This window comes from Thamnophis sirtalis, unplaced genomic scaffold (genome assembly GCF_051295495.1).
Source record: "Thamnophis sirtalis isolate CommonGarterSnake01/CBP01778 unplaced genomic scaffold, rThaSir2_p1.2 scaffold_3, whole genome shotgun sequence".
NCBI lineage: Eukaryota > Metazoa > Chordata > Lepidosauria > Squamata > Natricidae > Thamnophis > Thamnophis sirtalis.
Window position 1 is genome coordinate 165,678,201 of NW_028261383.1, and position 27,517 is coordinate 165,705,717.

The 27,517-nt window shown below is 44.2% G+C and overlaps 2 protein-coding genes across 2 annotated transcripts in view; both read left to right on the forward strand.

The window, feature by feature from the left end:
* Positions 1 to 27,517, forward strand: part of LOC148048331 (uncharacterized) — a 433,893-nt gene that overhangs the window by 133,556 nt on the left and 272,820 nt on the right. The gene's annotated exons all lie outside the window — the stretch shown is intronic.
* Positions 1,077 to 27,486, forward strand: CFP (complement factor properdin). Its single transcript, XM_087710738.1, has 10 exons — positions 1,077 to 1,199; positions 6,908 to 7,058; positions 9,335 to 9,507; positions 11,990 to 12,160; positions 14,972 to 15,169; positions 16,557 to 16,730; positions 17,533 to 17,727; positions 23,859 to 23,970; positions 26,527 to 26,666; positions 27,279 to 27,486. Exons 1-10 carry the CDS (start codon positions 1,121 to 1,123, stop codon positions 27,281 to 27,283), a joined length of 1,398 nt encoding a protein of 465 aa, XP_087566864.1. The 5' UTR covers positions 1,077 to 1,120; the 3' UTR covers positions 27,284 to 27,486.

A 27,517-nucleotide genomic window follows, 5' to 3' on the forward strand; every position in this document is an offset into this window, starting at 1 on the left:
TATATTTACCCTCTTGCATTTGAAGATGGTGAAGTCTGCAGGCTCTGGGACCAAACTTCAGCTGGGAGGAGCTTCTACTCAAAGAAGGAGCCAACACAGATATGATGGGGGAGAAAAACAAGTGTGTTGCAATTATGAAAATAAAAGGTCAGCATGAAAACTTCCTCTTAATGTTACAAGAATTATTACACTTGGTAAAATGTTATTGATACAGGCTGAATCTCTTCTCCTCCCACTCCTATATGCCTATTCAACATTATACTGTTCGCTTTTTTGTAATTTTCTGGGGAAAAGGATCAAGCAGCACTTTTCTTCCCCAAAATACACAACATGGACAATATTCAAAATGCCGAGGTAAATGTATGTCACTGTCAGACAGTTCATCAAGAGGCTAAATTTCTGTTAGTTGACAAATTCTAAGCAACTCAGGAATCTAAAACCTTTCCTGAGGTTCCTGTAAAACCTATTTAAGGGCTGGTGGATTTCTGCCAATGGCAGAGAGGAAGCTTCTGGATGGAAAGTTCAGAAAATACAGTGTAAAATGGGACAGTGGCTTTATCTTTGTATCGTTAATGGAATTCTTCTCTCTGGAAGGAAAAGATGGCAGAAGCAATGGGAAAATACAGAATGGATTTCACATGGAGGACAATGACATTTTGATGCTTTGTAAAACGTTATGAATGAGGCGGAATGATGGTATAATCGAGGCCTCCTGTGGAAGCCCTGAGTTATGGGGAATCTAAAGATCAGCCAGATTAATTACAGCAGAATTTGGGGTTGATCAGAGTTGAAGTTGCGTCATGTGCGGAATCCTTCTCTTGGTGGATTATTTCCTGTTACTGCATTTTGGAATATTGATGATCTTACATACCGTGCATTCACTGTTTTTCAGTGGATACACACACACACATCAGAATTCCCTTCCAATATCCCGGAACACTGTCCATTGTCCCTGGCCAGGATTTGCCCTGCTCCTTGCTTACAGAGGCTTCCCAAAAGAGAGAGTTTAAAACCTTAGGATGTCCCACCTACCAGGGTGGAGTCACCCACAGTCTTGGGACTTCCCCTGTTGCTCATTTAAAAGCCTTTCTCATGCTTCTTCCTGGAGTCAAAACCCACGATGGAGACCCTGGGCCGGAAGAGTTTGCAGTTCCTCGTGATCGTATGCTGGTTTTTCGTGAGCCTGGAATCCCCTGCAGGTAAAAAGGGAAGAGGGAAGAGGTGTCAGGGAAAGGTTTTTATGCATGCACCTGTCCCTTTAACCCCACAGTAAGAAATTAAGCCCCTTACCCTATTCGTTTCCATCCTTGGGGAAAAAGCTTTATATCTATGTACCACCAACTAAGAGATGCGCAGGAATAAATCCAAGTTTTAAAAAGTGGCAGTCTCAGTGACACTTTGTACTGGTTACTAGTTCCCCGTTGCCACAGCAGAACAGGTGTACTTTGGATTAGTTCCACTGAAGGCACTTCAGCCAGGGTTTTCCCCTGTTCAGTTTCTGCCTGACATGCACCTGTTAAACAGAGGGGAAAAGAAAGAAAAGGAAAGAAAAGAGAGGGGGAAAAAAGAGAAAGATTTATGGGAGTCCTTGGTGCTTGATGTTCTCTGAGCGTGGTTGTTGTCTTGTAAGACAGTTCATTACCAAACTAGGCAACATCATCAGTGCTAAAGCTGTTGTGTTGCTGTTAACTAGTTTGGGTAATGAAACATCTGCAAGAAAACCACCAAGCTCAGAGAGGACCAAGGACCCATTATTTCAACCCTGAGCGACAAATAGTCTCCTTTAAAGATTGTGTATTTATTTATGTCCCACCTTTCTTATGTTTATAAATAATGCAGCAAACCTACGAAATATTCCTCCCTCGTCTCATTTTCTCCACAACTATAACCACTCTGTGAGGCAGACTGGGCTGAAAGTGATTGTCCCAAAGTCACCAAGCCAGCTTTTATGGCTAAAGCAGGACTGGAACTCATGGTCTCCTGGTTTCTAGCTTGATGCTTTAACCCAGTGTTTCTCAACCTTAGCAACTTGAAGATGTCCGGACTTCAACTCCCAGAATTCCCCAGCCAGCGAATGCTGGCTGGGGAATTCTGGGAATTGAAGTCCGGACATCTTCAAGTTGCCAAGGTTGAGAAACACTGCTTTAACCACTAAACCAAACCGGCTCTCTATTCTACTCCATTCAAAGTATAATGCTTTTTTAGAAAGTAACTTAAACCTGCAGAAATGAAACTTCGGCTGTAAACTATAGTGAAAAATATTTCCATGGAACTTGAGATATCACCTCCAATTTGCTTCCCACGGAGATACTGATTCTTTTTAAGGCTCCTGTTAAGAAATTGGATTAGCACCTGGTTTCAGGTGAGACGCTGCCCAAGCAAAATTGATGCAAAATCTCTTTAGAATAGCAATAGCAATAGCAATAGCAGTTAGACTTATATACCGCTTCATAGGGCTTTCAGCCCTCTCTAAGCGGTTTACAGAGTCAGCATATTGCCCCCAACAACAATCCGGGTCCTGATAGAAGTCCTGATAGAAGTCCTGATAGTTATTTAAATATCTATTTTTGGTGTTAAAAAAAATCTATAAAACAATCATAATAGTTCTTTTATACTGCTGTATCTGCTCAGGCACCGAAACTGAAACAATAAGACAAATTATTCAAATTATTCTGAAATATCTAGAATTGTAGCCAAACTTTGTAATATAGCAATGGCAGTTAGATTTTCTGAACTTGATCAATTGCCCAAGGATGCTTAGCTCAGCCATAAATAATTTTTTAACAAGCGCACATGTTATGCACTTTTTTTTTGCTTTTTAAAATTTTGTGTGCATTTGGTCCCTGATCATGTATTTTATGATCAGATATTTTATTAACTATATTTTAATAAGCTAAGCAAATAAACACACATGGAAAAGAGTTTAGAGAACATTAAGAAAGGCTTCTGTGTGAATGGAAATCTTCCAATATAATCTTATTTTTTAATATCATTTTTATTAAAAGAGTTTGGAAAAGGGAGGTTAACAACTAATAGAAACTAATATAAAGTAAGAACAAGAAAAGAAAAAGAAATAAAAGAGAAAGCTAAAAAGTGTAAGAAGGGGGAGGAAATAAAATAAAAATAAAAAAGGAAAAGACACGAAGTGTCTGATTTTGTAGCAGTTATAAATACAATCCTTACCACTTTCTATAGAGGGACGTTTGAAAGCATTGTATTGTATTGTATTTCTGGTTGGTTGGGAAACATTACTGCTTTGGATAGGAAGGCTTTGCAGAAAGTGGTGAGGGGGGCAGAAAAGATTATTGGAAATTCACTTCTTTCTATCAGGACATGGCATATAAGCACTGCTTGACCATAGTGTTGTCCGTAGGTTGTCAGGGACTGTATACATCCTGTCTATGATCAGTTTTCATTGTTGCCTTAGTGATATCCGAAGCAGAACAACTAGATTCTGTAACAGCTTTTTTCCCATATAGAATGGAATAATACTATTAATTATTAATAATACTTTTTCTGCCTCCATATGTCAATCACCTCTAAATTGTCCATCAAATAATAATAAAAAAACTTTTGAAAACTTAAAACCTAGAGTAAACTTAATATTTTTCTCATATCAATCATACATATTTTTCTCAGAATTTCTGTCCAGTTGTGGGAAATTGCTCCACTCCAATTCCCCATCAAACATTTATATAATGTAAGATTGAACTGTAGGATTTCATGTCAATTGGAAAAGGGTCTCTAGTCAGTTTAACATCAGCTAATATAATTGGTAGAGGTCTGGCAAGTCACTCTGCTGTGCTCTCAAAATTTATCTATTTTAAAGGTTAGTTAAAGGTTAGTTAATCTAATTATATACTGGGCAATTTTATTATTTATTATTCCTTGGTTTTAAGTATATGAGGAGTGGTGAGATGGCTCAGTGGTTAAAATGCTGGGCTTGTCGGCTGGAAAGCCAGCCGCCTGGGTTTGAGTGCCATGTGACAGGGTGAATTCCGTTAATTGCCACACTTCCTGCTCACCAAGTTGTTTGAAAGCAAGCAAATGCGAGTAGATAAATAGGTACCACTTTGGTGGGGAGAATGACAGCAGAAATCTCTTTGGAGACCACTGGCTCATGACCTTGAAATGGAGATAAGTTCCACCCCCTACAGTCGGCAATGACTAGCGTAGAGTAACATCTACCGACTCCTTTCTTTTCCTTTCCTGATTGAGAGGCACATGACACAGATTTTGTAAATTGCTAACTAACATAGTTACTATGTATTTTAATTTGATTTATTTTCTCTCTTTTAAAATGGTTTGTCTGCTTTTAACATTTCTAAACCATTAAACAGGCTGGAGACCAGCTCCAGATAAGAAAAAGTTTGTTAGTACAAATTGGGATCTGGTTTATCTCTTTTGTGAACTCCAAACAACCTTTCTTGAGGACTGTCAGACCTCATTTTAATGAACGTGTGTTCATTATATTTTGGGATGTAAATATGTAACATATTTGACTACATCATGGGTGTCAAACTTGCCATGTCATGTTGCCATCATGTGACATTTTTCCATTTGCACAGTTGGGATGGGTGTGGCCTGTGTGACTCATCTGGCCTGCGGGCCGCCAGTTTGACACTCCTGGACTACATGTAACTGATTTCCTATGCAAAGGGGAAGTTACTTTTATCCTATCCGATCAACTTTCCTCTTCCATTTCCTTTGTTGTATTAATTATAAAAAGGAATGTAACATGGGGCTGGAGGTTCTCCATTTTCATAGGGAGATCCCATTTTAACAGGGAACCCTAATAAACTGCTTTTAAATGATCTTCCAACTCGGTTGCTTATTGGGAAGGTAAGCCAAGGCAGAGCCTAGGGCCAGATTTGGTTATCAATTTGGAGCCAACAGAAATTACTCCTGGAAATAAATAGTTCAATACACAGTGAAGTTCTTAGGAATATGTACTGTATTTTTTTTATTGCAGTTTTGCCGTATAGCTTTCCAGTTAACAAATCAAAAGTAGTTATTGTAAGGATATCATAATGATAAAGAGAACAATCCAAACCCATGAAATCAATCTGTTACTAGAACATTATTTGTACCATAGCAGAAAGTCCAACTAACAGGAACTAAAAAGATGAGTGGGTGTGTTGTGTTGATAATGAATTATAAACTTCTGAGAATATAAAAAACGGGTTTAAAAGTGTAAACTTCCTGCTTTTGATTCAAAAACATATTTTTTTCCCCATGCTGCTTTTTTTACTGAATGCAAGCTCTCCTCTTCATTGTCTGCGTTATCAGGCAACTGTCAACCACATAGAATTGGGATTTATAAATTGCACTCTGGAGCTAGCTTCCATAAATCCCACCTTGAGGTCTTTTACCATCAGAAATAAAATAAAGCATGATGACATTTTTATGTTTACTACAGCAGAAGGTTTCATAGATCAATGTCCACTTCCTTAGGCACATGAAATGTTAGCCTTGCTCAGCTGGCAAGGAGAAGGGGAACAATAGATGCATTGTAGAGACATGTAAAAAGTGTAGTTGGTAAGCATTCATTAAAATTGAAACATCATCACTATCAAATGACTGATCACTGAAGGAATGAGATCAACTATGATTCTGCTAAGAAGACCCTAATCTGACTCAAGCAGGTGGAGAAGGATAGATAGAGGACAAGAGAAATCCTGGTCCATTTAAAAAGAAAGACCCAAATGGAATAATTTGGGGTGATTGAATCTAGCCAAATCCCCCAAAGTACTCAGGGGTGCTGCTCTCTTAGTATCTTGTGGGAAATTTTAAAAAGTGACCAGCAATTCAAGGTGATGGTGGTAATTGGAGGGTAGGGAGCAGTAATGGTAGACCTTCTCTACGGAAGTTGCTCTGGGACCCCCCCTTCCAGCTCCTTTTTTTGTTTGGAAAACAGAACTGCTTCTTCCCTGGGGCCTTCTGGTACCCCACGCCACGGGGCAGTTTTTCTGCCCTTAGGTCAGCTTGTAAGATCCCATCCCATCTCCAGAATAGATTGAAAATTCAATAGCCAATCAAGCTGGCTCCCAAATGAGAAGGTTTTTTTAAAAAATATCATCTAATGCAACTGTGTGTATTGAATTTACTCCTTCATTCATTCATAACAAACCTGATTTTTCAGTTTGATGAAACACAATGTGAGGCCTTGAGTTGTTCTCCACATTCATAATCTGGATGTCTATGGAGAGCAAGATCCAATCTGGGTTAGTCAACAGGACCAGAGGTTTAATCTTCTGAGCTTTCAGACTTGTGCTGAAGCCCTGAGAGAGAAGTTCCCTGAGAAGGATAAACTATAGCATGAGTCCAAAAACTCGGAAGAGAAAACTTTGACTAATCCAGATTAGATCCTGCAACATTATTGTTGGACACGTATCTTTGCCTTCCTTCGCCTATGGCAGTGGTTCCCAAACTTGGCAACTTTAAGACTTGTAGAGAGCTGGCTGGAGAATTCTGGGAGTTGAAGTCCACAAGTCTTAAAGTTGCCAAGTTTGGGAACCACTGGCCTTTGGAGAGCATTCAGAAGGGACTTGTTCCTTTTCAATTTTTTATATGCCCATTTTATTTGTGTCCTAGGTAAATGGCTTTTTTAGAAATGCAGATATATGAGCAAAACTGCCATTATTGATTTTGAATACCTATCCGACTAAGGGACTAATTGCTATTATGGACAAATAAATGCTCATGTTGAGTATAGTTATGGAAGTCAGAAAATGGAAACGAAACAATCACTTTAAGAAACAAGCATCTTCTTCTCCTCAGCTTTCTGATTTTTATTTTGCTGCCTTTTTCTTGGCTCTTCCTCTGGACCGTTCTGGTGTGGATAAAAATGTTGATCTATGGGAAGTAGCTCTCTGATCTCAAAGCTAAACTGGACTTCCTTTTTCAGAGGCTGAAAATGTTCTATGCTACAAAACTTTTGATGAAATCTCAGGGACTTGCAATAACTTATTGGGAGATGAAGTTGCCCAGGAAGACTGCTGTCTAAACCATGAATATGGTTTCCAGTCGACTGAGCAAGGGCCCTGCCAGTCCTGCCGGTAAGTGAAACGCCAACAGTTCTAATTAACTGCATATTTGTCATATGCTGCACCAGTGGTCCTAAGCCTACTTTCCTCGAACCCTCCAAATATTGCCCATTGGTGGAGTGCTGGGCATCTTCCCTTAGGGTTGCTTATCCCATCTCCCCTATAGGAAGAGAGGCTATATAGGGTAGCCATATGCAATATGCATACAGCAACATGCCGTTCTCGTCTGCAATCCCTGCTATCTCCAAGCAGGGCTAAATAAGTTACTGCCCAAACATTCAAAAGCTCCTGTTGGTCAGTGACACCACATGCCCCATTGACAGAAGTGTTTAATTTATGCCCAAGCTTCCTGTTTATACTTGACCCACCACTAAGGTCAACTTATTTAAGAGCTCTGGTGATGCAGGGATTAGAATGCAGTATTGTAGGCTAACTCTATCTACGGTCTACAGTTCGATCTTGATGGAGCTCAAGGTTGACTCAGCCTTCCATCTTTCCAAGGTTGGTATAATGAGGACCCAGATTGTAGGGGGCAATACGCTGACAATGTAAACCACCTAGAGTATGCTGTAAAGCACTATGGACTGGTACATAAGTCCAAGTGCTATTGCTATTATTTCAATAAAAATGAGTATAAAACATAAGAGCATTGATGCAGTTAGAATCAAAACCTAAATTAAAACCAGTTATTAAAATTAATTAAATTGGTTAATTTAAACATTGATCTGTGTCCATGAATTATACTAAGCCAGGGTTTTTAAACAATGGTTTATTGAAGCCACTATGAGCCACAGGTAGTTCCATCCGCCGGTCAATGTCGACTGGCAACCACGCGGAGGAGAGCCTTCTCGGTGGCAGCTCCGACCCTATGGAACGATCTCCTCGTGGAGATTCGTACCCTCACCACCCTCCAGACCTTCCGCACAGCCCTTAAAAACTGGCTATCCCGTCAGGCCTGGGGCTAAAGATTGCAACCCGCCCGAATGGTATGAATGTTGTGTTTTAATGATGTATTGTTCTATATGTTAAAAGTTTGTTTCCCCCCCCCCCTTTTTAAGTTGTAAGCCACCCTGAGTCCCCCCAGGGAAAAGGGCGGCATATAAATAAACTTAAATACAAATACAAATAGCTGTAAAACCAGGGTGTATAAGACAGTTTTCTACATTTCGATAGATGTATTTTTGTACTTATAACTTCTGGATTTTTTTCCCCATTCTCTCTGCCTGTTGTTTTATCTAGCACTGGATTTGGTTAAGTAACCAGTGCATAGCGTTCTCTATATCTGAGCATAAACCAGAGGTGGGTTTCTCCTGGTTCAGCCTGGGTCAGCAGAAACCGGTAGTAGCAGTGGTGGGAGGCTCTGCCCACCCGCCCGTACGCTTCTGTGCATGTGCGGAAGCGTAGCACGGGAGAGCACATGGGAGTGCACCTGAACCGGTAGTAAAAAAATTGATAACTCACCATCTAGAGAAACAAAACATTCTGTTTTAATTTCAGATTATTCCTTCTAAAGAAATGTAACAGCATATTTAAGCTAAATGTTCTTGTTCATTGAATTAACACTCCGGCAATCAGCTCCCCCCCCCTCCCCTCCCCTTGTTCTTTGTGGAATTATGGAACCCAGATATGAACATACTCTTACATACAATTCCTAGTCAAATTACAGAACATGTCATGATAATCAAAAACATGGACAACTTTTGGGCAGATTAATAATGGTTAAGTCTGCCATGAGTGGAAGCTTGCTCATATCTTGCTCTCCTTGGCGGCATCTGGATGGCAGCTACTGGATGTCATCATGCGTCAAAAGCGTGTGCATGCACACCCATAATGAAATGTGCACATGACCCACTGAGTGCCCCGCCCTTTGCGCATGTGTGCACATCTTCTGCATGCGCCCCATGCATGTGTAGCAGAGACCCAAAAACCAGCTGGCTGGTGGGAGGCACATGTGCATGCATGGTGGAGCTGAGCTGGGGTGACAGCTCGCGCGCCCGCAGAGAGGGCTCTGCATGCCACCTGTGGCACATGTGCCATAGGTTCACCATCACGGCACTATGGGATCAAAACACTGGGGAAAGATGGACCGTTCCTCTAACCGAAGATGGTTCTTGTTAGCTTGTCTTTGGATCCCACTACTGAAGCTCCTTAAGTATTTCCTTTGTTGTTGGGAAACAGATGCTGGGCTCAATGGACCCTTGATCTGATCTAATGGAATCCTTCATGGTTGGATTTTACATTATGGGGAAACTCTAATCCAAGTTATCTTTGCTCTGCTTTTCCTTTAGCGAAGCTAAGTGGAGTCAATGGACCTCATGGAGCGCATGCTCTGTCTCCTGCACTGAAGGTGTCCAGCGGCGCCGTCGCGTATGTTATGGCTTACCTTCAGAGCCGATGGAATGTCCAAGTGGTAGACGTGAGCGGGAAATGAAGTCTTGCCTTTTGAAAGAATGTTGCCCTAGTAAGCATTTTTCTCTCCTCTTGATCTTTGCTTAAGTACGAAGCTAGAAATGTGCTAGGGTCATTTCTTAATCCTTGCATCACCTTGAATTTTGAGATTTTGTAGTCTTCTGAAGCAGGATTCTAAGTGAGCTGGAAGTGTTACCTGTCCTGCCCACCCACCCACCCCGCCATTTTAAGTGATATTTTGAGAATTTCCCCCTCCAAAGCACCACCTGAATACTTATTCATTTATGCTATCTTGCTTTTCCTCATTAAAAAAAAAACAACAGAAGTTGTGGGGGAGATGTGTTTGTGACATCACAAGTGTTAGTTTGTTAGTTTGTCAGCACCAATCGCGATCAGCTTTTAATGCCATGTTCCAGAATGTTTCCTTTTTCTTTTTTGTAGAGTGTACCCTGGAGAGAAAAAGGTACATGTGAGTTGGACTTCATGAGCATCCTTCCAAATTTAGGCACTACAGGGTTTTTGGTCTCTCGCCCACTTCAGTGGCGATGACATCCTATCTGCCTAAAATTAGATTCTCGCAGTAGCTGCAATTTTACACCCATGTATCTGGCAGCAAGTCCTACTGAGCAAAACGCAAGCTCATTTCTGAGTAACTGGACTAGACACAGTCGGGCTTAGCTTCAGGCAGAGCAACAGCTCATTTATTTGAAATACAGGTGATCCTCAGTATAAGGATGGAAATTGCAACTGACAATGCGTTGCCAAGCAAAGTGGTTGTGAAGCATAACATCAGGTGACCATGCCAAAATTACAGTGGTCATTGAGGCAGTTTTGGTTGCCATCGTTAAATGAATTCCACCTAGTCATTAGGCGTGACATCATGTAATTGCCGTTTTTGACTTCCTGCCAGCTTCCCCATTGATTTTTGCTTTGCTTGTGGGAAGCTGGCAGCGAAGGTCACAAATGGCAATCACTTGACTGCTGGGATGTTGCAACTAGTTGAAGTTATAAACTGGCTGCAAGCACTAGAACCATGATCTTCTGACTAGGGGGGGGGTCACTGTGGTGGTTGCATCTATGAGAACTGGTTGTAAGTCGAGTGGTTGTTAAATAAGGACTACCTGTATTAGCTTAGAACATTTTAGTTATATCCATAAATAACAATAGCACTTAGACTTACATGCAGGGGTGGGCTTCAACCGGTCCACGGTGGTCCGCGCGGACCGGTTGCTCGGTGAACCCGGAAGTAAGTAACTTCCGGAAACGCGAAGGGCCCACCCACCCTCGTTCCTTACCAGTCTTTAAAGGCTTCTGCGCTTCCACGCAGGCGCATGGCACATACAGCACCTGTGCGATTCTCCGTGAGCAGCTGGAGCATTGCGCAGGCGCTAAGATGCATGCGTGAACTGCGCACGTGTACGAGGACGCTGCCGGCCCCGTTCCAACCGTACCGGTTGGAACGGGATTAGCAACCCACCACTGCTTACATATCACCCCCCTAGTGCTTTACAGCACTCTCTGGGCAACTACATCAACATATTGCCCCCAGCCAGTGGCGGATTAAGACTTACTAGTGCTCTAAGCACTGACAAATCTTAGTGCCCCCCTTCTTTGTACATACTGTACAAACCTTCACTGTTTTTTCTTTCTTTCTCAACTTTCTCAACCCGTTGGACCTTGTGCCCTAAGCACATGCTTAGTTTGCTTAATGGTTAATACACCACCCAGCAATCTGGGTCTTCATTTTACTGATCTTGGAAGTATGGAAGACTGAATCAACCTTGAGCCCAGTCAGGATTGAACTCCAGTCAATGGGCAGAGTTAACCTGCAATACTGCATTCTAACCACTGCACCTCTAGGGCTCCCAAAGAGACAGTCAATGTCTGAGGCACCTACTTTGGGAGAGTATGTAGGTAATGTGGATAATACTGGCTTTGAAAGAATTTCTATAGTTTATGAAATAAGGTTATTAATGAACTAGAACGAAGAAAAACACCACAAGCATCCTCATTCTTCATGTCTTCAGGAATTATTTTGATGGGCAGAAAAACATCAGACAAGTATAGGATTGGGGTGGAAGAGATAGCAGGCTAAATTGCTTCTAAAGAGAGTTACAATAGACATTTGAAAGCAGGCAAACAACCTTTTTGTTTTTCCAATTTTTCTATTTTTTCCTTTAATGACTGTAATCAGAAAGTATAAAGACAGATTTCTTTGATGAATTGCACAGGATGTCGGTGATTCTGTGTGGAACAATGATCCCATGTTTCTGCATTTTTTTTGACACAGCTCCAGAAAATGATGGTTAATAAGACCACAAATTACCGTTTCCTATGTTATAATTTGTTTTGATACTTTCCCTTTCTTGTGTGTGTATGTTTTTTGGAATTCCCCCTTCCGCTCACCAAGGAAATGGGACTTTGCAATTTAGTAATTCCTCTGGTTGGATGTGGATTGCTTTATATTATGTCCAAGCAGGGCTGATGAGTCTCCACTTGCCTCAACCTTGATGTCAGCTGTTCTTTCCTTGCAGTGATGGGTGGATGGTCAGAATGGAGTGCCTGGAAACCTTGCTCAGTGACCTGTGGAACTGGAACCCAGTTGAGGGAACGAACTTGCACCAATCCAACCCCTTCCTGTGGAGGCACTTGCACGGGAGTCAACCAAGAAACCAAGCCATGCGATACCAGGCAGATTTGCCCAAGTAAGTTGAGATAGATAGAGAGGCAGTTTGGTGTAGTAGTTAAGGCATACGTTGGAAACTGGAAGACTGTAGGTTCTAGGCCTGCCTTAGTTCCAAAGCCATCTAGGTCAGGGGCACTGTTCCCTCTAAGGTGCGCGCCTGCGCGGCCGCGCACGTCGCTAGAAACCTCCGCGCAGAGATTTCTAACTGCCGCGCAGAGCTTTCTACCAAAGCAAACGTGGGGAAGTCCTTTGCAGGTGGCTAGAACTGGCCGCCTGCAAAGGACCTCCCCAGACTTGTTTTGATGAGCCGCCCGTGGCAGTGGTGCCTCTCTCTCCACGCGGAGCACCTGAGCTGGCCCCCGCGTTATCCCTCCCCCTTCCTCCTCTGCCGTGCTTTTGAGGCCGCGGGAGCTAGTAGGAAAGCGGCGGAGGTGGAGGCGATGGCAGGGATAACCCAGAGCCCAGCTGAGGTGCTCCGAGCAAAGGGGGAGGCACCACCGCCGCTGCTTTGCTGGTGAAGGAGAAGGAGCAAGAGGACTGGCGGCTTTGAAATGGTCCCGCCGGCTGCAGATTTGATTCAGCGTAAGCAGGGGCCGAACACATGCTGAGCCGACTTTGCGCAGTGAGGCGGAGTAATTCAACCCCCCCCAAAGAACACGTGTGTGTGTGTGTGTGTGTGTGTGTGTGTGTGTGAGAGAGAGAGAGAGAGAGAGAGAGAGAGAGAGAGAGAGTTGGATCAAAATTGGTGGCCAAAGGAGTGGAAGGAAGGAAGGAAGGAAGCCCTGCCCCCTGTGAAAAAAACTGAAGATGGAGCAGTGAATGAATAAGCCATAAAAGCAACAAACAGTTAATGCGTAAGTAAGCTGAGGAGGAAGTTCTCAACTAAGGAAGCAATATTAGAAAGAAATATAAAAAGCTCAATATGCCAAAACACTTATTTTAGTCTTCATTTAATTACTTGTATTGTAGTCTGATGTAACATCTTTTTAAAGTTAACGTTAGTTAGAAAAGATAGGGTACAAAACTTAAATAATAAAAAAAATTCTACATTCATTTTGAAAAATAAATGCAATACTTGATTAATTTCATATCTTTATTTAAAATAGTTTTGGCATGGCATATCATTTTATTGACTCAGTTGGAAATGATGTGGATGTTGTATCTGATTCTGAGGCATATATATTCTTAAGTAACATAACATATAGCATATTGTCCAAACTTCCTAGACTATTTAATTGATCTTATTACTTTAAAGGGGGAGAGTTTCATGATAAATTATTTTATTACATTTATGTTGTATTTATATATTATATTTATTACATTTATATTCCACATTATATATTTGTATTGTTATTTTAGTGTTTATTGTCAATTTTGATAGATATATTGATATATCAATACTGATTTTAATCATACTAAATAACAATTACTGCTATTATTTATCAGCATTAAATATTTACATTTTTAATATCGAGTTAGTCATATTTTAGAATAATAGGATTATCTTTTAATAGGATAATTGGCAAAATCTAATTCAAATGTGATGGGTTGCATTCCAAAGGAATGTGAGAGGACAGGTTGCCTGCAAAATGCCAGGACCCAGGACCTGTTGGTGCCATGTCTCTCTCTAGCCAGTCTAATGATCTAAAAGCTGAGCAGAAGTCTTTTTTTTTTCAGGGTGAGCGGAAAAGTATAGTGTTTGAGTAGCACATTTTCATGCCTGGCATTCATCAGGCTGAAACCTCGCTCACAATTGGTGCTTGGCGCTTGGAATGTTGCGCAAATGTCCAGCAGACGAGACAGAAGTTCAAACTGTTGCTCTCTTAGGTGCTCAGGCATGAAACTGTGCCGCTCAAACACTATACTTTTCCGCTCACCCTGAAAAAAAATTAGAGGGAACATTGGTCAGGGGTCTCCAAACTTGGCAACTTTAAGCCTGGCGGATTTCAACTCCCAGAATTTCCCAGCCAGCAAAGCTTCAATGACTTCCATTCATCACTAGATAGGAAAAGGTCAAAGGACAACTTCTTAATTATGCAAAATACCAGTGATCTCTTGAGTTTTACTAGCAGATTAATACAGAATGGTTTTATTTGAAGTTGTTGACAAAAGTCAAATTCCTCTTTAGGATTGTAAGATAAGAAACAACCAATAAACTTTATTTAGGGTCAAAAGATCTAAAAATGATAAGGATACCATTGGCAATTCCATAAAGGAGCTATAACATTTTTCTGGCCTGGCTCACAATCTCAGGAATTTCAGCAGAATTTCCTTCCAACCATGAATAGCAATATTTGTTCATTAATTTTTAAAAAGTTTTCACACTCCCTTTGCTATGGAAAGAAAGAAGGAAGGAAGGAAGGAAGGAAGGAAGGAAAGAAAGGGAAGAGAAGGGTATGGAAGGGTATGGAAAAAGAAAGAAAAAGAAAGAAAGAAAGAAAGAAAGAAAGAAAGAAAGAAGAAAGAAGGACTTTGAGAATGTTGAGATAAAAGACAATAAGAAGAGATAGAAAAGTTATGAGTATATTAAGATAGCAGCTTCAACTCCTCTAACGTCAGCTCTCAGGATTTTGCAAAATGAGTTTTACCCCTTTTGGGAGGAACCAGCTGGGGAAATCTGAGTTAAAGGAAATCTCAGTGGTAAATCAGTTTAATCAGATCAGGCAGATGGAGGGGAAGAGATAGATTGAGGTCTGATAGAAAGAAGAAAGGATGAACTCAAGGTAGCAGATTGATGATGAATGATTGATATGAATTGTCTCATCCACAAGTTTTTGACCCAACCTCTTCTGATTCTCATTCTTCTTTCATGTTTTTCTTTTCAATGCAGCTCATGGAAACTGGGGCAACTGGGGACCTTGGCAGCACTGCTCCCATACCTGTTCTGTAGAAGGCTCAGCTTCACAGCCTCAGCAACAACGAACCCGTCCGTGTAACAACCCTCCACCTTCTTCCAGTCCTCCAGGCAATCCATGTCCAGGAGCAAGCCGGGAATCCCAAACCTGCACAGGACTGCCCTTCTGCCCACGTAAGAGAGAAGGAAGCCACACTTTCAGTCATCCCCAACCAGCAGGGTGTAGAAGGCAACTAAGCACTCCTAGGAAGATGCTCTTTCCCTTAATAGCTGGCCATAGGACAACACTCTCAACAAAGCAGAAGACCAGAGGCTGTGCTTCTTGGGCAGAGGTGGGTTCCTACCAATTCGGACCAATTTGGCCGAAAGGTAGTAACTCAGCTGGGCACGTGACCGTACTGGTTCTATCCTGGGTGCCACCATCTTTAGTTTCTGTTCTGCACATGCACAGAACAATCTTCATTGAACAAATGTAATTCCCCCCCCCCGCTTTTTAATAGTGTGCACATGCACAGACCTTTTTAAGTGCAAATGCTCACCTGCGCGGAGTGCATTTGCAAATTTTTTCGGGCACCGAACCAGTAGTAATGCTGGTTTCAACCCCTGTCCTTGGGGTCTTGGGCCAGCTTGTTCGAGGTGAATAGACCCCTTGGCCCATTCGGATTTGCTCATATTTTGAAACACACTCATTGGTGATCTTGATTTGGCTTGAGGAGAGCTGCAGGACATCTGGGTATGATCTGGGTACTTGAGAGACCGCCTACTGCCAATTACCTCCACTCGACCAATTAGATCCCACAGATTAGGCCTCCTCTGAGTTCCATCAGCCAGTCAATGTCGACTGGCAACCATGCGGAGGAGAGCCTTCTCTGTGGTAGCTCCGACCCTATGGAACGAACTCCCCGTGGAGATTCGTATCCTCACCACCCTCCAGACCTTCCGCATAGCCCTTAAAACCTGGCTGTCCCGACAGGCCTGGGGCTAAAGACCTCACCGTACCCGAATAGTATGAATGTTGTTGAGCCAAAGTGGCGCAGTGGTTAAATGCAGCACTGCAGGCTACTGCTAGATCAGCAGGTCAGCGGTTCAAATCTCACCGGCTCAGGGTTGACTCAGCCTTCCACCCTTCCGAGGTGGGTAAAATGAGGACCCAGATTGTTGGGGGCAATATGCTGACTCTCTGTAAACCGCTTAGAGAGGGCTGAAAGCCCTATGAAGCGGTATATAAGTCTACTGCTATTGCTGCTATTGCTATTGCTATTGTTGTGTTTTTTTAATGAAGTACTGTCCTATATGTAACTTGGTTTGTCTCCCCCTCCTTCTGAATTGTGAGCCGCCCTGAGTCCCCCCAGGGAAAAGGGCGGCATACAAATATTAATAAATACCTAAATACCTAAAATCTGGAAGGTGCCAGTTTCAGGAAAGCGAGTCCCGGTAACTTTTCAGGAGCAGGAAAGATATAATATGCTTCTATGGTTTCTCTGAACAAGTATGGGGGCCAGGAAGTTATGAGGACCCGCCTCTTCTCTCTTCTGACTCCACCCACTTTTTTCTCCCACAGGGGATGGCAACTGGGGCAGCTGGAAACCATCCCAACCCTGCAGTGTGACCTGTGGGGTCGGCCAAGTCGTGCAGAATCGTCAATGTGATAACCCTCCACCAAAGTATGGAGGGAGGGCTTGCCTTGGGGCGGCTGAACGTAGACACCCCTGCACCATCAAGGTGCCCTGCCCAGGTAATGGGGAAAACTAAGAAGGTAAAAGAACCTGTGAAAGACTAATCCACAACCTGAACACGGAGAGTTGCTTCTAAGGTAGCTGAATCCCATGAGGTGCTCCCCCCCCCCCCGCACTAGTTATGCATCTGTTCTGTCCTAGAAACCTTTACCCAAGTTGACCTTTGCATAAATTGGAATCTCAATTAGATGTGATTTCTGCTCAACTAAGGGATGGGGTAAACTGAACACTGAGAAACAGGACGGGATCTCTTGAGTCAGGACAGTGGCGGGATTCAAATTTTTTTACTAGCGGTTCTGTGGGCGTGGCTTGGCGGGCTTGGCAGGGGAAGGATACTGTAAAATCTCCATTCCCTCCCCACTTCAGGGGAAGGTTACTGCAAAATCCCCATTTCCTCCCAATCAGCTGGGACTCGGGAGGCAGAGAATATAGATGGGGGCGGGGCGTGTCAGAGGTGGTATTTACCGATTCTCCAAACTACTCAAAATTTCCACTACCGGTTCTCTAGTACTGGTCAGAATACCACCTCTGAGTCAGGACCATATTTTATGCTTAGTCCTTAGTACTTCTGCGCTAGCAACATCAGGTGTCTCATCATCAGCAGAGTACTGTTGTTCCTTTGCCCTTCTGGGTACACTACGAGAGATAGGACCCAGATATATGGGGAAGGATGGTTTTTTTTTTCCTGTGGGTGGTCTTTGGGCTTAGATTCTTCCCACTCAGAGAATCTGGCTGGAGAATTGCCTCCTGGTTTCAACCCTTTACTGCACTGACCAGATTTTTTTTATACATTTCCCACAGTGAATGGTCATTGGAGTGAATGGGGGGCTTGGCAAGAGTGTACCCGTCACGAAATTGGTTTTGAAATTAAGTGTGAGGAAATCCCTGCCATTCAGAGGAGAACTAGGAAATGTATTGGATACCGCAATGGGGGCAGCCGTTGTTCAGGATCCGGCAGGGAATCCAGGGTCTGCTACCATTTCGACGGATGCAGTGGTGAGTATTGGGAATCAGAACAGGTACAAAGAGCTTCCATGTCCAAAAGCAATCTTCCCCAATCTGATAGGCTCCAGGCGCCTGGCAATTACTAGTCTCATTTTACTCCAAGAGCTCACTGTCTAGGGATTGAATTCCAGCACATCTGGAGAAGCCAGAAGGTGGCTTAGTCTGTTTTTTTTTCTTACACAATCCTGAGAAAGTTCTAAAAAGTAACAGGGATTCCACTGAAAAGTGTTTTGAATATTCAGATACTCCTAAGTGAGAGGCACATGACATGGATTTTGAAATTTGTTAACTAACACAGTTATTTTGTATTTTAATTTGACTTATTTTCTATGTTCAGGCTCATTACAGATTGGAATATAGGGAAATGTTTATCCTATGTTTGTATGGATTCATTAGATAGCTTTTAACATTCCTAAACTAAACAGTTAATTTACAGAAAGATGTCTGGATACTATCTTCTGATAAGAAAAAGTTTCTTATTGTCAACCAACATCTGGTTATCTAAATTCAAACAAGCTTTGTGGTTGGTTTACTGTGCAAGGAGGGGTTATTCTTATCTCGTCCAACCAACTTTCCTGTTTCATTTTTCTTTGTTATGTTAACTATAAAAAGGAATGTAATATGGGGATCAAGTTTGAGTTTGAGTTTAGTTTGAGTTTATTGGGATTTATAGGCCGCCCTTTTCCCTGAGGGGACTCAGGGCGGCTTACAACCACAAGGGAGGGGGGTGCAGTGTCAAAAAAACAAAACAAAATGTGAACAAAGAAAAATAGTAAAAACACAACTTTCGTTCAACAATCAAACACTCGGGCGGGTGAATTGGAAACCTATCCCCAGGCCTGCTGGGAGAGCCAGATCTTGAGGGCTGCGCGGAAGGTCTGGATGGTGGTGAGGGTACGGATCTCAACGGGGAGATCATTCCACAGGGTCGGAGCTGCAACAGAAAAGGCTCTCCTCCGTGTGGTCGCCAGTCGGCATTGACTGGCAGATGGGATTCGGAGGAGGCCCAGTCTGTGCGATCTAATTGGTCGTAGGGAGGTGATCGGCAGAAGGCGGTCTCTCAAGTACCCAGATCCACTACCATGGAGTGCTTTAAAGGTGGTCATCAGTACCCTGAAGCGCACCCGGAGACCAACAGGTAGCCAGTGCAGCTCGCGGAGGACGGGTGTAACGTGGGCGAACCGCGGTGCGCCCACTATCACTCGCGCGGCTGCATTCTGGACTAGCTGTAGTCGCCGGATGTACTTCAAGGGCAACCCCATGTAGAGCCCATTGCAGTATTCCAGCCTAGAGATCACAAGGGCTCGAGTGACTGTTGTGAGAGCCTCCCGATCTAGGTAGGGCCGCAACTGGCGGACCAGGCGAACCTGGGCAAATGCCCCCCTGGTCACAGCTGACAGCTGGTGGTCAAAAGTCAGCTGTGGGTCCAGGAGGACTCCTAAGTTGCGGACCCTATCTGAGGGGTATAAAATTTGACCCCCCAGCCTAAGCGTTGGTACATTAGCCAAATTATTGGGAGGGAAGCACAACAGCCACTCGGTCTTGTCCGGGTTGAGTACCAGTTTGTTAGCGCTCATCCAGTTCTTAACGGCTTCTAGACCCTGGTTCATCACGTCCACCGCTTCATTGAGTTGGCACGGGGCGGACAGATACAACTGCGTATCGTCCGCATATTGGTGGTATTTTATCCCGTGCCTCCGAATGATCTCGCCCAGCGGTTTCATGTATATGTTAAATAGTAGGGGGGATAAGACCGAACCCTGGGGCACCCCACATGTTAGGGGCCTCAGGGACGATCTCTGCCCCCCGACCAACACCGACTGCGACCTGTCCGAGAGGTAGGAGGAGAACCACTGCAGAACAGTGCCTCCCACTCCCACCTCCCGCAGTCGTCGCAGAAGGATACCATGGTCGATGGTATCGAAAGCCGCTGAGAGGTCAAGGAGAACCAGGATGGACGCATAGCCTCCATCTCTGGCCCTCCAGAGATCATCGGTCAATGCGACCAAAGCGGTTTCTGTGCTGTAACCAGGTCTGAAGCCAGACTGGAAGGGGTCAAGATAACTAGCTTCCTCCAAGGCCCGTTGAAGCTGGAAGGCCACCACCTTCTCAACAACCTTCCCGATAAAGGGGAGGTTGGAGACAGGACGAAAGTTGTTTAAAATGGCTGGATCCAAGGATGGTTTCTTCAGGAGGGGTCTCACCACCGCCGTTTTAAGTACGGCGGGGAAGTGCCCCTCCCGAAGGGAGGCGGTCACGACCGCCTGGATCCAGCCATGTGTCACCTCCCTGCTGTTGGCAACCAGCCAGGAGGGACACGGGTCCAGGATGCAGGTGGAGGCACTTACAGCTCGAATGGCCTTGTCCACATCCCCAGAGGCAACATCCTGGAACTCAACCCAGAGATGATTTGCCAAGTGGTCCTCCTGTGTCTCGGCTGGATCTACTGCGGTGGAGTCCAAGTCCGACCGAAACCGAGCTATTTTGTCCGCCAAGAATTGAGCATAGTCCTCAGCCCTACCCTGCAAGGGGTCTCCCGCATCCCTCCTATTAAGGAGGGAGCGGGTTATCCTAAACAGGGCGGCTGGGCGTGACTCGGCGGACGCAACCAAGGCAGAGATGTATGATCTTTTGGCAGTTCTCAATGCCCTAACGTAGTCCTTGGTGCAGGTGGTCAGAAGTGCTCGGTTCGCCTCGGACTTATCGGACCTCCACAGGTGCTCTAGGCATCTCCTCCGGCGTTTCTTCTCCCGGAGCTCCTCGGTAAACCAAGGAGGCCTCTGGGATCCACTGACCCGGAGGGGCCGTAGTGGCGCAATCCGATCAAGAGACTCCGACGCCGCCGAATGCCAGGCGGCAACCAGAGTCTCCGCCGGACTGTGGGCGAGAGTATCAGGAATAACCCCAAGCTCCGTCTGGAACCTCAACGGGTCCATAAGTCACCTGGGGCGGAACCACCTGGTCGGTTCCTCCTCCCTACGGTGGGGGTTTGGCCTCCGGAAGTCAAGCCTCAGTAGGCAGTGGTCTGACCACGACAGGGGTATGATCTCATTACCCCTCAGACCAAGATCACACATCCACTGCTCCGAGAGGAATACGAGGTCGAGCATGTGACCCGCTGCATGGGTTGGGCCCCGAATTACCTGGGTCAAGCCCATGGCTGTCATGGAAGCCATGAACTCCTGCGCCCCATCAGAGCGTTCACCGAGCGATGGCAAATTGAAGTCCCCCAGAACTATAAGCCTGGGGAACTCAACTGCCAGCTCGGCTACTGACTCGAGGAGCGAGGGGAGGGATGCTGCAACGCAGTTGGGAGGCAGGTACGTTAGCAGCAAACCCACTTGACCCTTGAGGTCCAACTTTATCAGCAGGGACTCACACCCGACAAGCTCCGGAGCAGGGACCCTACGAGGTAACAAAGACTCCCGGATAACAATAGCCACACCGCCACCCCTTCCCTGGGCTCTCGGCTGATGAAGCACCTGAAATCCCTCTGGGCACATCTCTACAAGGGGGACTCCTCCTTCAGTGCCCAGCCAGGTTTCAGTAATACATGCCCTCTCGTCAACAATTAAGTCCCGGACGAGGGGAGCTTTGTGAACAACAGACCTGGCATTTAGCGACAACAGCCTGAGACCAGGGTCCTGACTGCTCGCGCCATCTGGTCTTGGAGTGGGACTCATAGGGCCGGAAGGAGGGATCTCTGTGATGTAGCGAACCCTCCTTCCCCGGTAATGGCTTGCCCTAAAGTCCCCGCCATATCTGCCCTCCCTGTTATGACCGCAATGCTCCGACCCTCTCCCGTGGCCGTAGTCCCCCCGACCACCCCGGTGACCCCCGCAAATCCCGGCAGGTCCTCCGAGTCAATCATACCCAAGCTCTCACACAAACAGTCCTCACGAGTAGTTAAAAAACACAGATTACAACAATAATAATAATAAAAGTGAGGTCATTCACACCATCCCAGACAATCTCATGCACTCAACATACCAATTTAAAAAATTAAAATTTAAAAATTAAAAGTTGCGCAAGTTGGCAAGTCCGTACTAAGCTTGTGATAGTCCAAGGCGTCCTCCACCCTCCCCTAGGGGGGGAGGGGGGGGAGAGGTACTCCACTCCTCTCCCTTCCTCTGGCAATTAATTGGCAGGATGGTTAAAGGCCCAGTTCCAGTCCGCTGAAAATACATAGAGGGGGGAGGATGGTACTTCTCTCCCTCTAGTAGGATTGAAAAGTCCCAGGAGTCTAGATGGTTTAGGGGCCTGCCAAAGATGTTAAGTCCGGACTGCCAAACGTTTAGTAAAAGGCAGAGTCTGAGTGGCTGCAGTAGTGACACTGGAGCAGAAAGAGGTGACACTGATTGAACAGGTGTAGTTCGTTCATGCATATAAAAATCCGTATAAAAATCCGAGGGCTGCATTTGCAGTAGTGGCCACTGGGGGGAGTCCAAGCTGCCAGCTCGTTGTCTCTCCGGAGTAATGGCGTCTAATACAAAATGATGATGACAATAGTGGTGACCAGTGCGATACTCCTGGAGTAGTAGCAGCAGTGGATGGCACTGGTCACCACAGGAGGCCTGTTGTTGGAATCCTTGAGTCCCAGTCTGAGCAGAAAGATGGTCAGGCAACGTGGAGCCTTGTAGGGACAGCGGCAAAAGCGGAAGAAAGCGCCGCGCCAGGAGGGAAGGGGGGGAGTCCACAGGGCTATGGTGGGGGCAAAAAGCCAGTCCCCCAGACCCGATAGACATCTCTCCTGGGCTCCCCACCCCCTCTTCGGGACACACACCAACGCCTCGGCACTGCTCATTTAAAGGGAAAATCTTCAAAGGGAAAGTCCAACGATTCCCAGGGCAACGAGGCTGAGACCGCCGCCTCTCGTACAAAGCCGTCTCCACTGCCGCCGCCAGCCAGCTGTTTAAGTAGGTCAGCGAAAGAAACGGGGGAGGTAACGCCGTCCAGGAGCCGCTCAAATGCAGCCCCCTCCTCAAATAGTTACCTCCCTGGAGAGCCCAAACGTCCGTGCTCTGCAGGAACCCCTCTGCTTCCATGTCAAGGTTCTCTCTCTCCTTTTTCATGGAGAGATCCCACTTTATCAAGGTTGCCTATTAAACTGCTTTTAAATGACCTTCTGACTCGGTTGCTTATTGGGAATTTAAACCGAGGCAGAACGTAGGGCCAAATTCGGCTACCATAAACCCAGGTAGAATTTATCTTTTTTATCTTTTTGTTAGCATATTGATTACCTGCTGAAAAAGTTCAGGGCTCCAGGATTTACTGATGCACGTGGTGAGGTCAAAAGTGCAGTAAAGGGAAAGCAAGAACTTTTCAGAAGTAGGGATGAATTTTGAAGGGCTCTTTTAACATGTTTGTAGCAGAAGCTAACTATAAGCAGCACTCACTGGCTGGTCTCCATAACATCATCTAGAACAGTGTTTCTCAACCTTGGCCACTTGAAGATGTCTGGACTTCAACTCCCAGAATTCCCCAGCCAGCGAGTTCTGGGAGTTGAAGTCCAGACATCTTCAAGTGGCCAAGGTTGAGAAACACTGATCTAGAAAACATTCTACCTGTAGAATTTTGTATTTAATATGGCATCAGAAAAACATTATTGTATTCATCTCTTTTTACAATTCCCTGTTCCAAAATCCCTACCTCATCCATTCACAACTGTAAGGGGATTGTGCCACCTTAATTCTGTATATGAGTCCTCTAAGTTCTTTTTAGCCTTCATCTAATTTCACAAGTAGTTTGTGGTTGAGGGATAGCAACTGGCTTGAAGTCTTTGAGTGGCTGTGTTTACACGATGCCCTTAGTTAGCTTGCTTACAAACCTAGGAGAATCATTCAATAAGTTTGGTTAGTGTTAAACTGGGTTAAGAATTTTATGGGAGACTTATTTTATCAGGCGAACATAACTCATCCTGTTGATTAATGGAAAGCCAAAAAGTTGCTTAATATAGTAACCAAGTTACACATGTCTGAATTCTATGATAAGGCAGGGATTCCTACTCATGTCTTCCTGGGCGCAGCCTGCCATATCAATCGTGATCCTATATTAGATAAAGGGCAGTGGTGAAGGCTGCCCCTGATGAAGACTGCTGGTTTGATTGGTATGTTTCTTCTCAGTGACGGGACAATGGACAACTTGGAGTTCTTGGGGTCTCTGTGAGCCAGCCTGTGGACCTGAACCTAAAAGGTCTCGTAAGAGAATCTGCCAGGCCATCTATCCTAATTTTCCGTAAGTCTGAAATCTGGAAGGAAGGAGGGTTGAAATAATACATGGGCAAACAATAGATACTCAAAGTAAACCACTCCAAACTCGATTCCAGAAAATATGACTTAAGCAACATAGTGGTCAATGCCTGGAATGCACTACCTGACTCTGTTGTTACATCCTCAAACCCCCAAAACTTTAACCTTAAACTGTCTACCATGAACCTCACCCCATTCCTAAGAGGTGTGTAAGGGGGCATGCCTAAGCACACCCACGTGCCTATCATCCCTGTCCTACTCTCCCCATTTGTACTCATTTCTTATGTATAATGTATACCTGCTTATACTTCTACTGTATGTTTAAATGCTATATTCATACTTACCCTTGTTTTCATACCTGCTTGACAAAGCAAAATAAATAAATAAAAATAAAATAAATAAATAATAAATAAAAATAAAACAAGAACAATTTCAGTCAAAGGTTAGGACTGCACTACCGCTTCTGAACTTTGCGCTCGAAGTAGAAAAGAATGAAACTTTGATTTTGGGTTTTACCGATTAGATTGATAGATCCTTATAGAAATGGTTAGCTTATATTACTAGGAAAAAACAAAAAGTTGGGATTTGATGTTAATGTCTTATTTTAGAGCAATAGAGAGAGTTGGAAGTCAATGTTTCTTTTTCTTTTTCTGTCATCCTCCCTCACTTCTCTTCCCTTTCTTCCTCCCCAGTGCTTTCCTATTTACTTTCATATTTTGTATCTTATTTTATCTTATAACTCAATAAAAATGTTAATGCCCATCCCCAAGGGTTAGGTCCACACTAAAAATTTTAATCTAGTTCTTAACTCTTGGATATTTGTCGCTACAACTCAGTCTACTTATTTGTGTGAAGTTAGTTCAGTAACGGTCATTCAGTTGCACTTGCCATCCTGCAGGAGATCCTGCTCACACCCTCGTATGTATGAAGAGCACATTCTGACCGAGGATTTATAGCATTCCTAAAAATTGCCCACAGCAGCTTTTTCTCCTTTGGAACCTTTCCAAATGGTTGAAGTGGACTGATGGGGATTGCAATTCTCAGGATTCCCAATGTGCTGGAAGGTGCCATCTTGGAGAAGTCCAGTAAGAAGAAACATTTTGGGTGGCTTCTGGCTCTTATGCCCTTTGCATCTCGTTCTGAAATATCCTCTTTCAATTTCAAAGGCACAAGGGAAGCTGTAGTCTGGGGGTATTTGGGAGAGATGCTTTTCGTGCATCCTTCCCTGCACCCCTTAAGTACTTTATGGAAATGTGAAGGATAATGCTATCGTTTCCCCTGGGCTGAAGTATTACTGTACAGCAGTGGTTCCCAAGCAGAGCTGGCTGGAGAATTCTGGGAGTTGAAGTCCACAAGTCTTAAAGTTGCCAAGTTTGGGAACCACTGCTGTACAGGAATACATTGCTAATTTGGGGAGTTTCTGTGTGTGGAAGAGGCTGCCTTCGTAGTATCCAATTTCTTGAGCCAAACTAATGGGAAGAACCTGGTAGGCATCACGTTGAGGACGTTGCTACATTCTTTAATAGACTTCTGGTTCCCCCGTGGGACTTTAATAATTGCTGGACTTGCAGAAAGGAAGCTGTCAGTTTTGTTTCCAGGTCAGAGCATCCTATTTGGCAGGGCAGTTCCCAGTTCTGAATGAGAAGAATCAGAATAATTTTTAAATCATTCTCTCCTCTTCACCTAGTAAAATTTTATCTAATTCTGTGGGTTCTTTCTTAATACCCCATTGTTTTTTGTCTTTTACGTATTGAGATTGGACTTGTAAGTAAGCCCACCATTCCAGTTCAAGAGCCGAGGTGGCGCAGTGGTTAAATGCAGCACTGCAGGCTACTTCAGCTGACTGCAGTTCTGCAGTTCGGCTGTTCAAATCTCACCGGCTCAGGGTTGACTCAGCCTTCCATCCTTCCGAGGTGGGTAAAATGAGGACCCGGATTGTTGTTGGGGGCAATATGCTGACTCTGTAAACCACTTAGAGAGGGCTGAAAGCCCTATGAAGCGGTATATAAGTCTAACTGCTATTGCTATTGCTATTGCTATTCCTTCCTCATAATTCTCTTCTAGATTTTAGTTCACTTCTTTTGTTTAGTATCTCTTTATAATTAATTACTTTCCCTAAATTAATAAAATTCAGATGCACGAACATCTCCAACGTCGATAACCAGTTCGGGGTTTCCATGTAATTTTGTTGTTTAATCCTCAACTTATATACCACTTCATAGTGCTTTCCAGTGGTTTACAGAGTCAGCCTATTGCCCCCAACAATCTGGGTCCTCATTTTACCCACCTTGGAAGCATGGAAGGCTGAGTCAACCTTGAGCCAGTGAGACCCAAACTGCCAAGCTGCTGGCAGCCGGCAGTCAGTAGAAGTAGCCTGCAGTACTGCATTCTATCATCTGAGCCACCTTACAAATAGGCTTTATATCTGGCTCGGTGATATTACAAAGGCATTATAAATTGCTAGTGCGTGAATGAGAAAATGTACCATTCAATCTTTCTGGGATGTTAGCTCTGATTCTCTATTTTTTTCTTTCTTCTGCAGAAAGGTGGTGGTAGGAGAGAACCAGAAGGAACAAAATGTAACCTTTTGGGGAAAACCTAAACCTCAATGTAAGCAGCTGGAAGGACAAAGCTTGGAAGTGGTGGAAGAAACACCGTGCCGTAATGTGCCTCCTTGTGAAGGTGAGGAGGTGACAGTGAGATTCCCTTGGGGGGGGGAGATAAAGCTTCACATGTGTGCTCATCTCAGGAGGCAGGGAGCAAATTGCACTTCTAATTCTGGGCTATCTTGGGAAGCATCATGGACAAATCTGCAAGGGACTATCCTGTATTTAGGAATGTTTTGAAGCTGCTGGCAATTATCTGTGGTTATAGAGAGGATGCAGGTGTCAAGTACTAGACATATCCCAAGTATTCCAAGCTCAATTTTCCTGCAAAAAACTGGAGGGAGGCAAAGGGAGGGTTCAATTATGCACCCACAGATGCCCCTGTTCTCCGTTGGTTGGGAAATTTGTAATCCTAAGGGTTGTGCCTCTCAGATCCTTGTGGGCTCTCTGCCCCGATTCCATTTTACACTAAAACTTGGGTGGCAGGTTACTGATGAATGTAAAGGAAGCATTTGGAGGGGGCGGGGAGAGAGTCTTTATTCCTGCATCAAAGGCTGAATCCTGTTAAAGAACAGGGAGCAAATCTGCTTAGTTGTTTTTAAATGTCTGAATTCAAAGGTGGCGCTGGATATTCAAAGTAGGATTAGACTTCTTGTTTACTCCAATTTCCTTTTTTATTTTCTTGTAGACTGATTCTGCAGAAATGGAGTCTAAAAATTGCTGTACTGGAAATTCCTGCAAACCGTAATATATGCGGCTGTGAGAAATGCTGACTTTGCTTCCTATTATTTTTACACCCATCATCTACTGCTTTTTTAATGATTAAATAATCATAGGGTAATAAATTACATTGGACTTTTGTCTCTTCTATGTACAGTAAAGGAGAAAAAAATGCACATGCTCTGTGTCGTGTTCTTGTTTTTCAAA

What these genes read in the sequence shown, in the direction of transcription:
- CFP (XM_087710738.1), top strand. Translation starts at nt 1,121, where the DNA reads ATGGAGACCCTGGGCCGGAAGAGTTTGCAGTTCCTCGTGATCGTATGC. An exon ending in CATCAAGGTGCCCTGCCCAG is followed by an intron (nt 16,731 to 17,532) that starts GTAATGGGGAAA and finishes CATTTCCCACAG; the next exon opens with TGAATGGTCATTGGAGTGAA. An exon ending in GCCATCTATCCTAATTTTCC is followed by an intron (nt 23,971 to 26,526) that starts GTAAGTCTGAAA and finishes TTTCTTCTGCAG; the next exon opens with AAAGGTGGTGGTAGGAGAGA.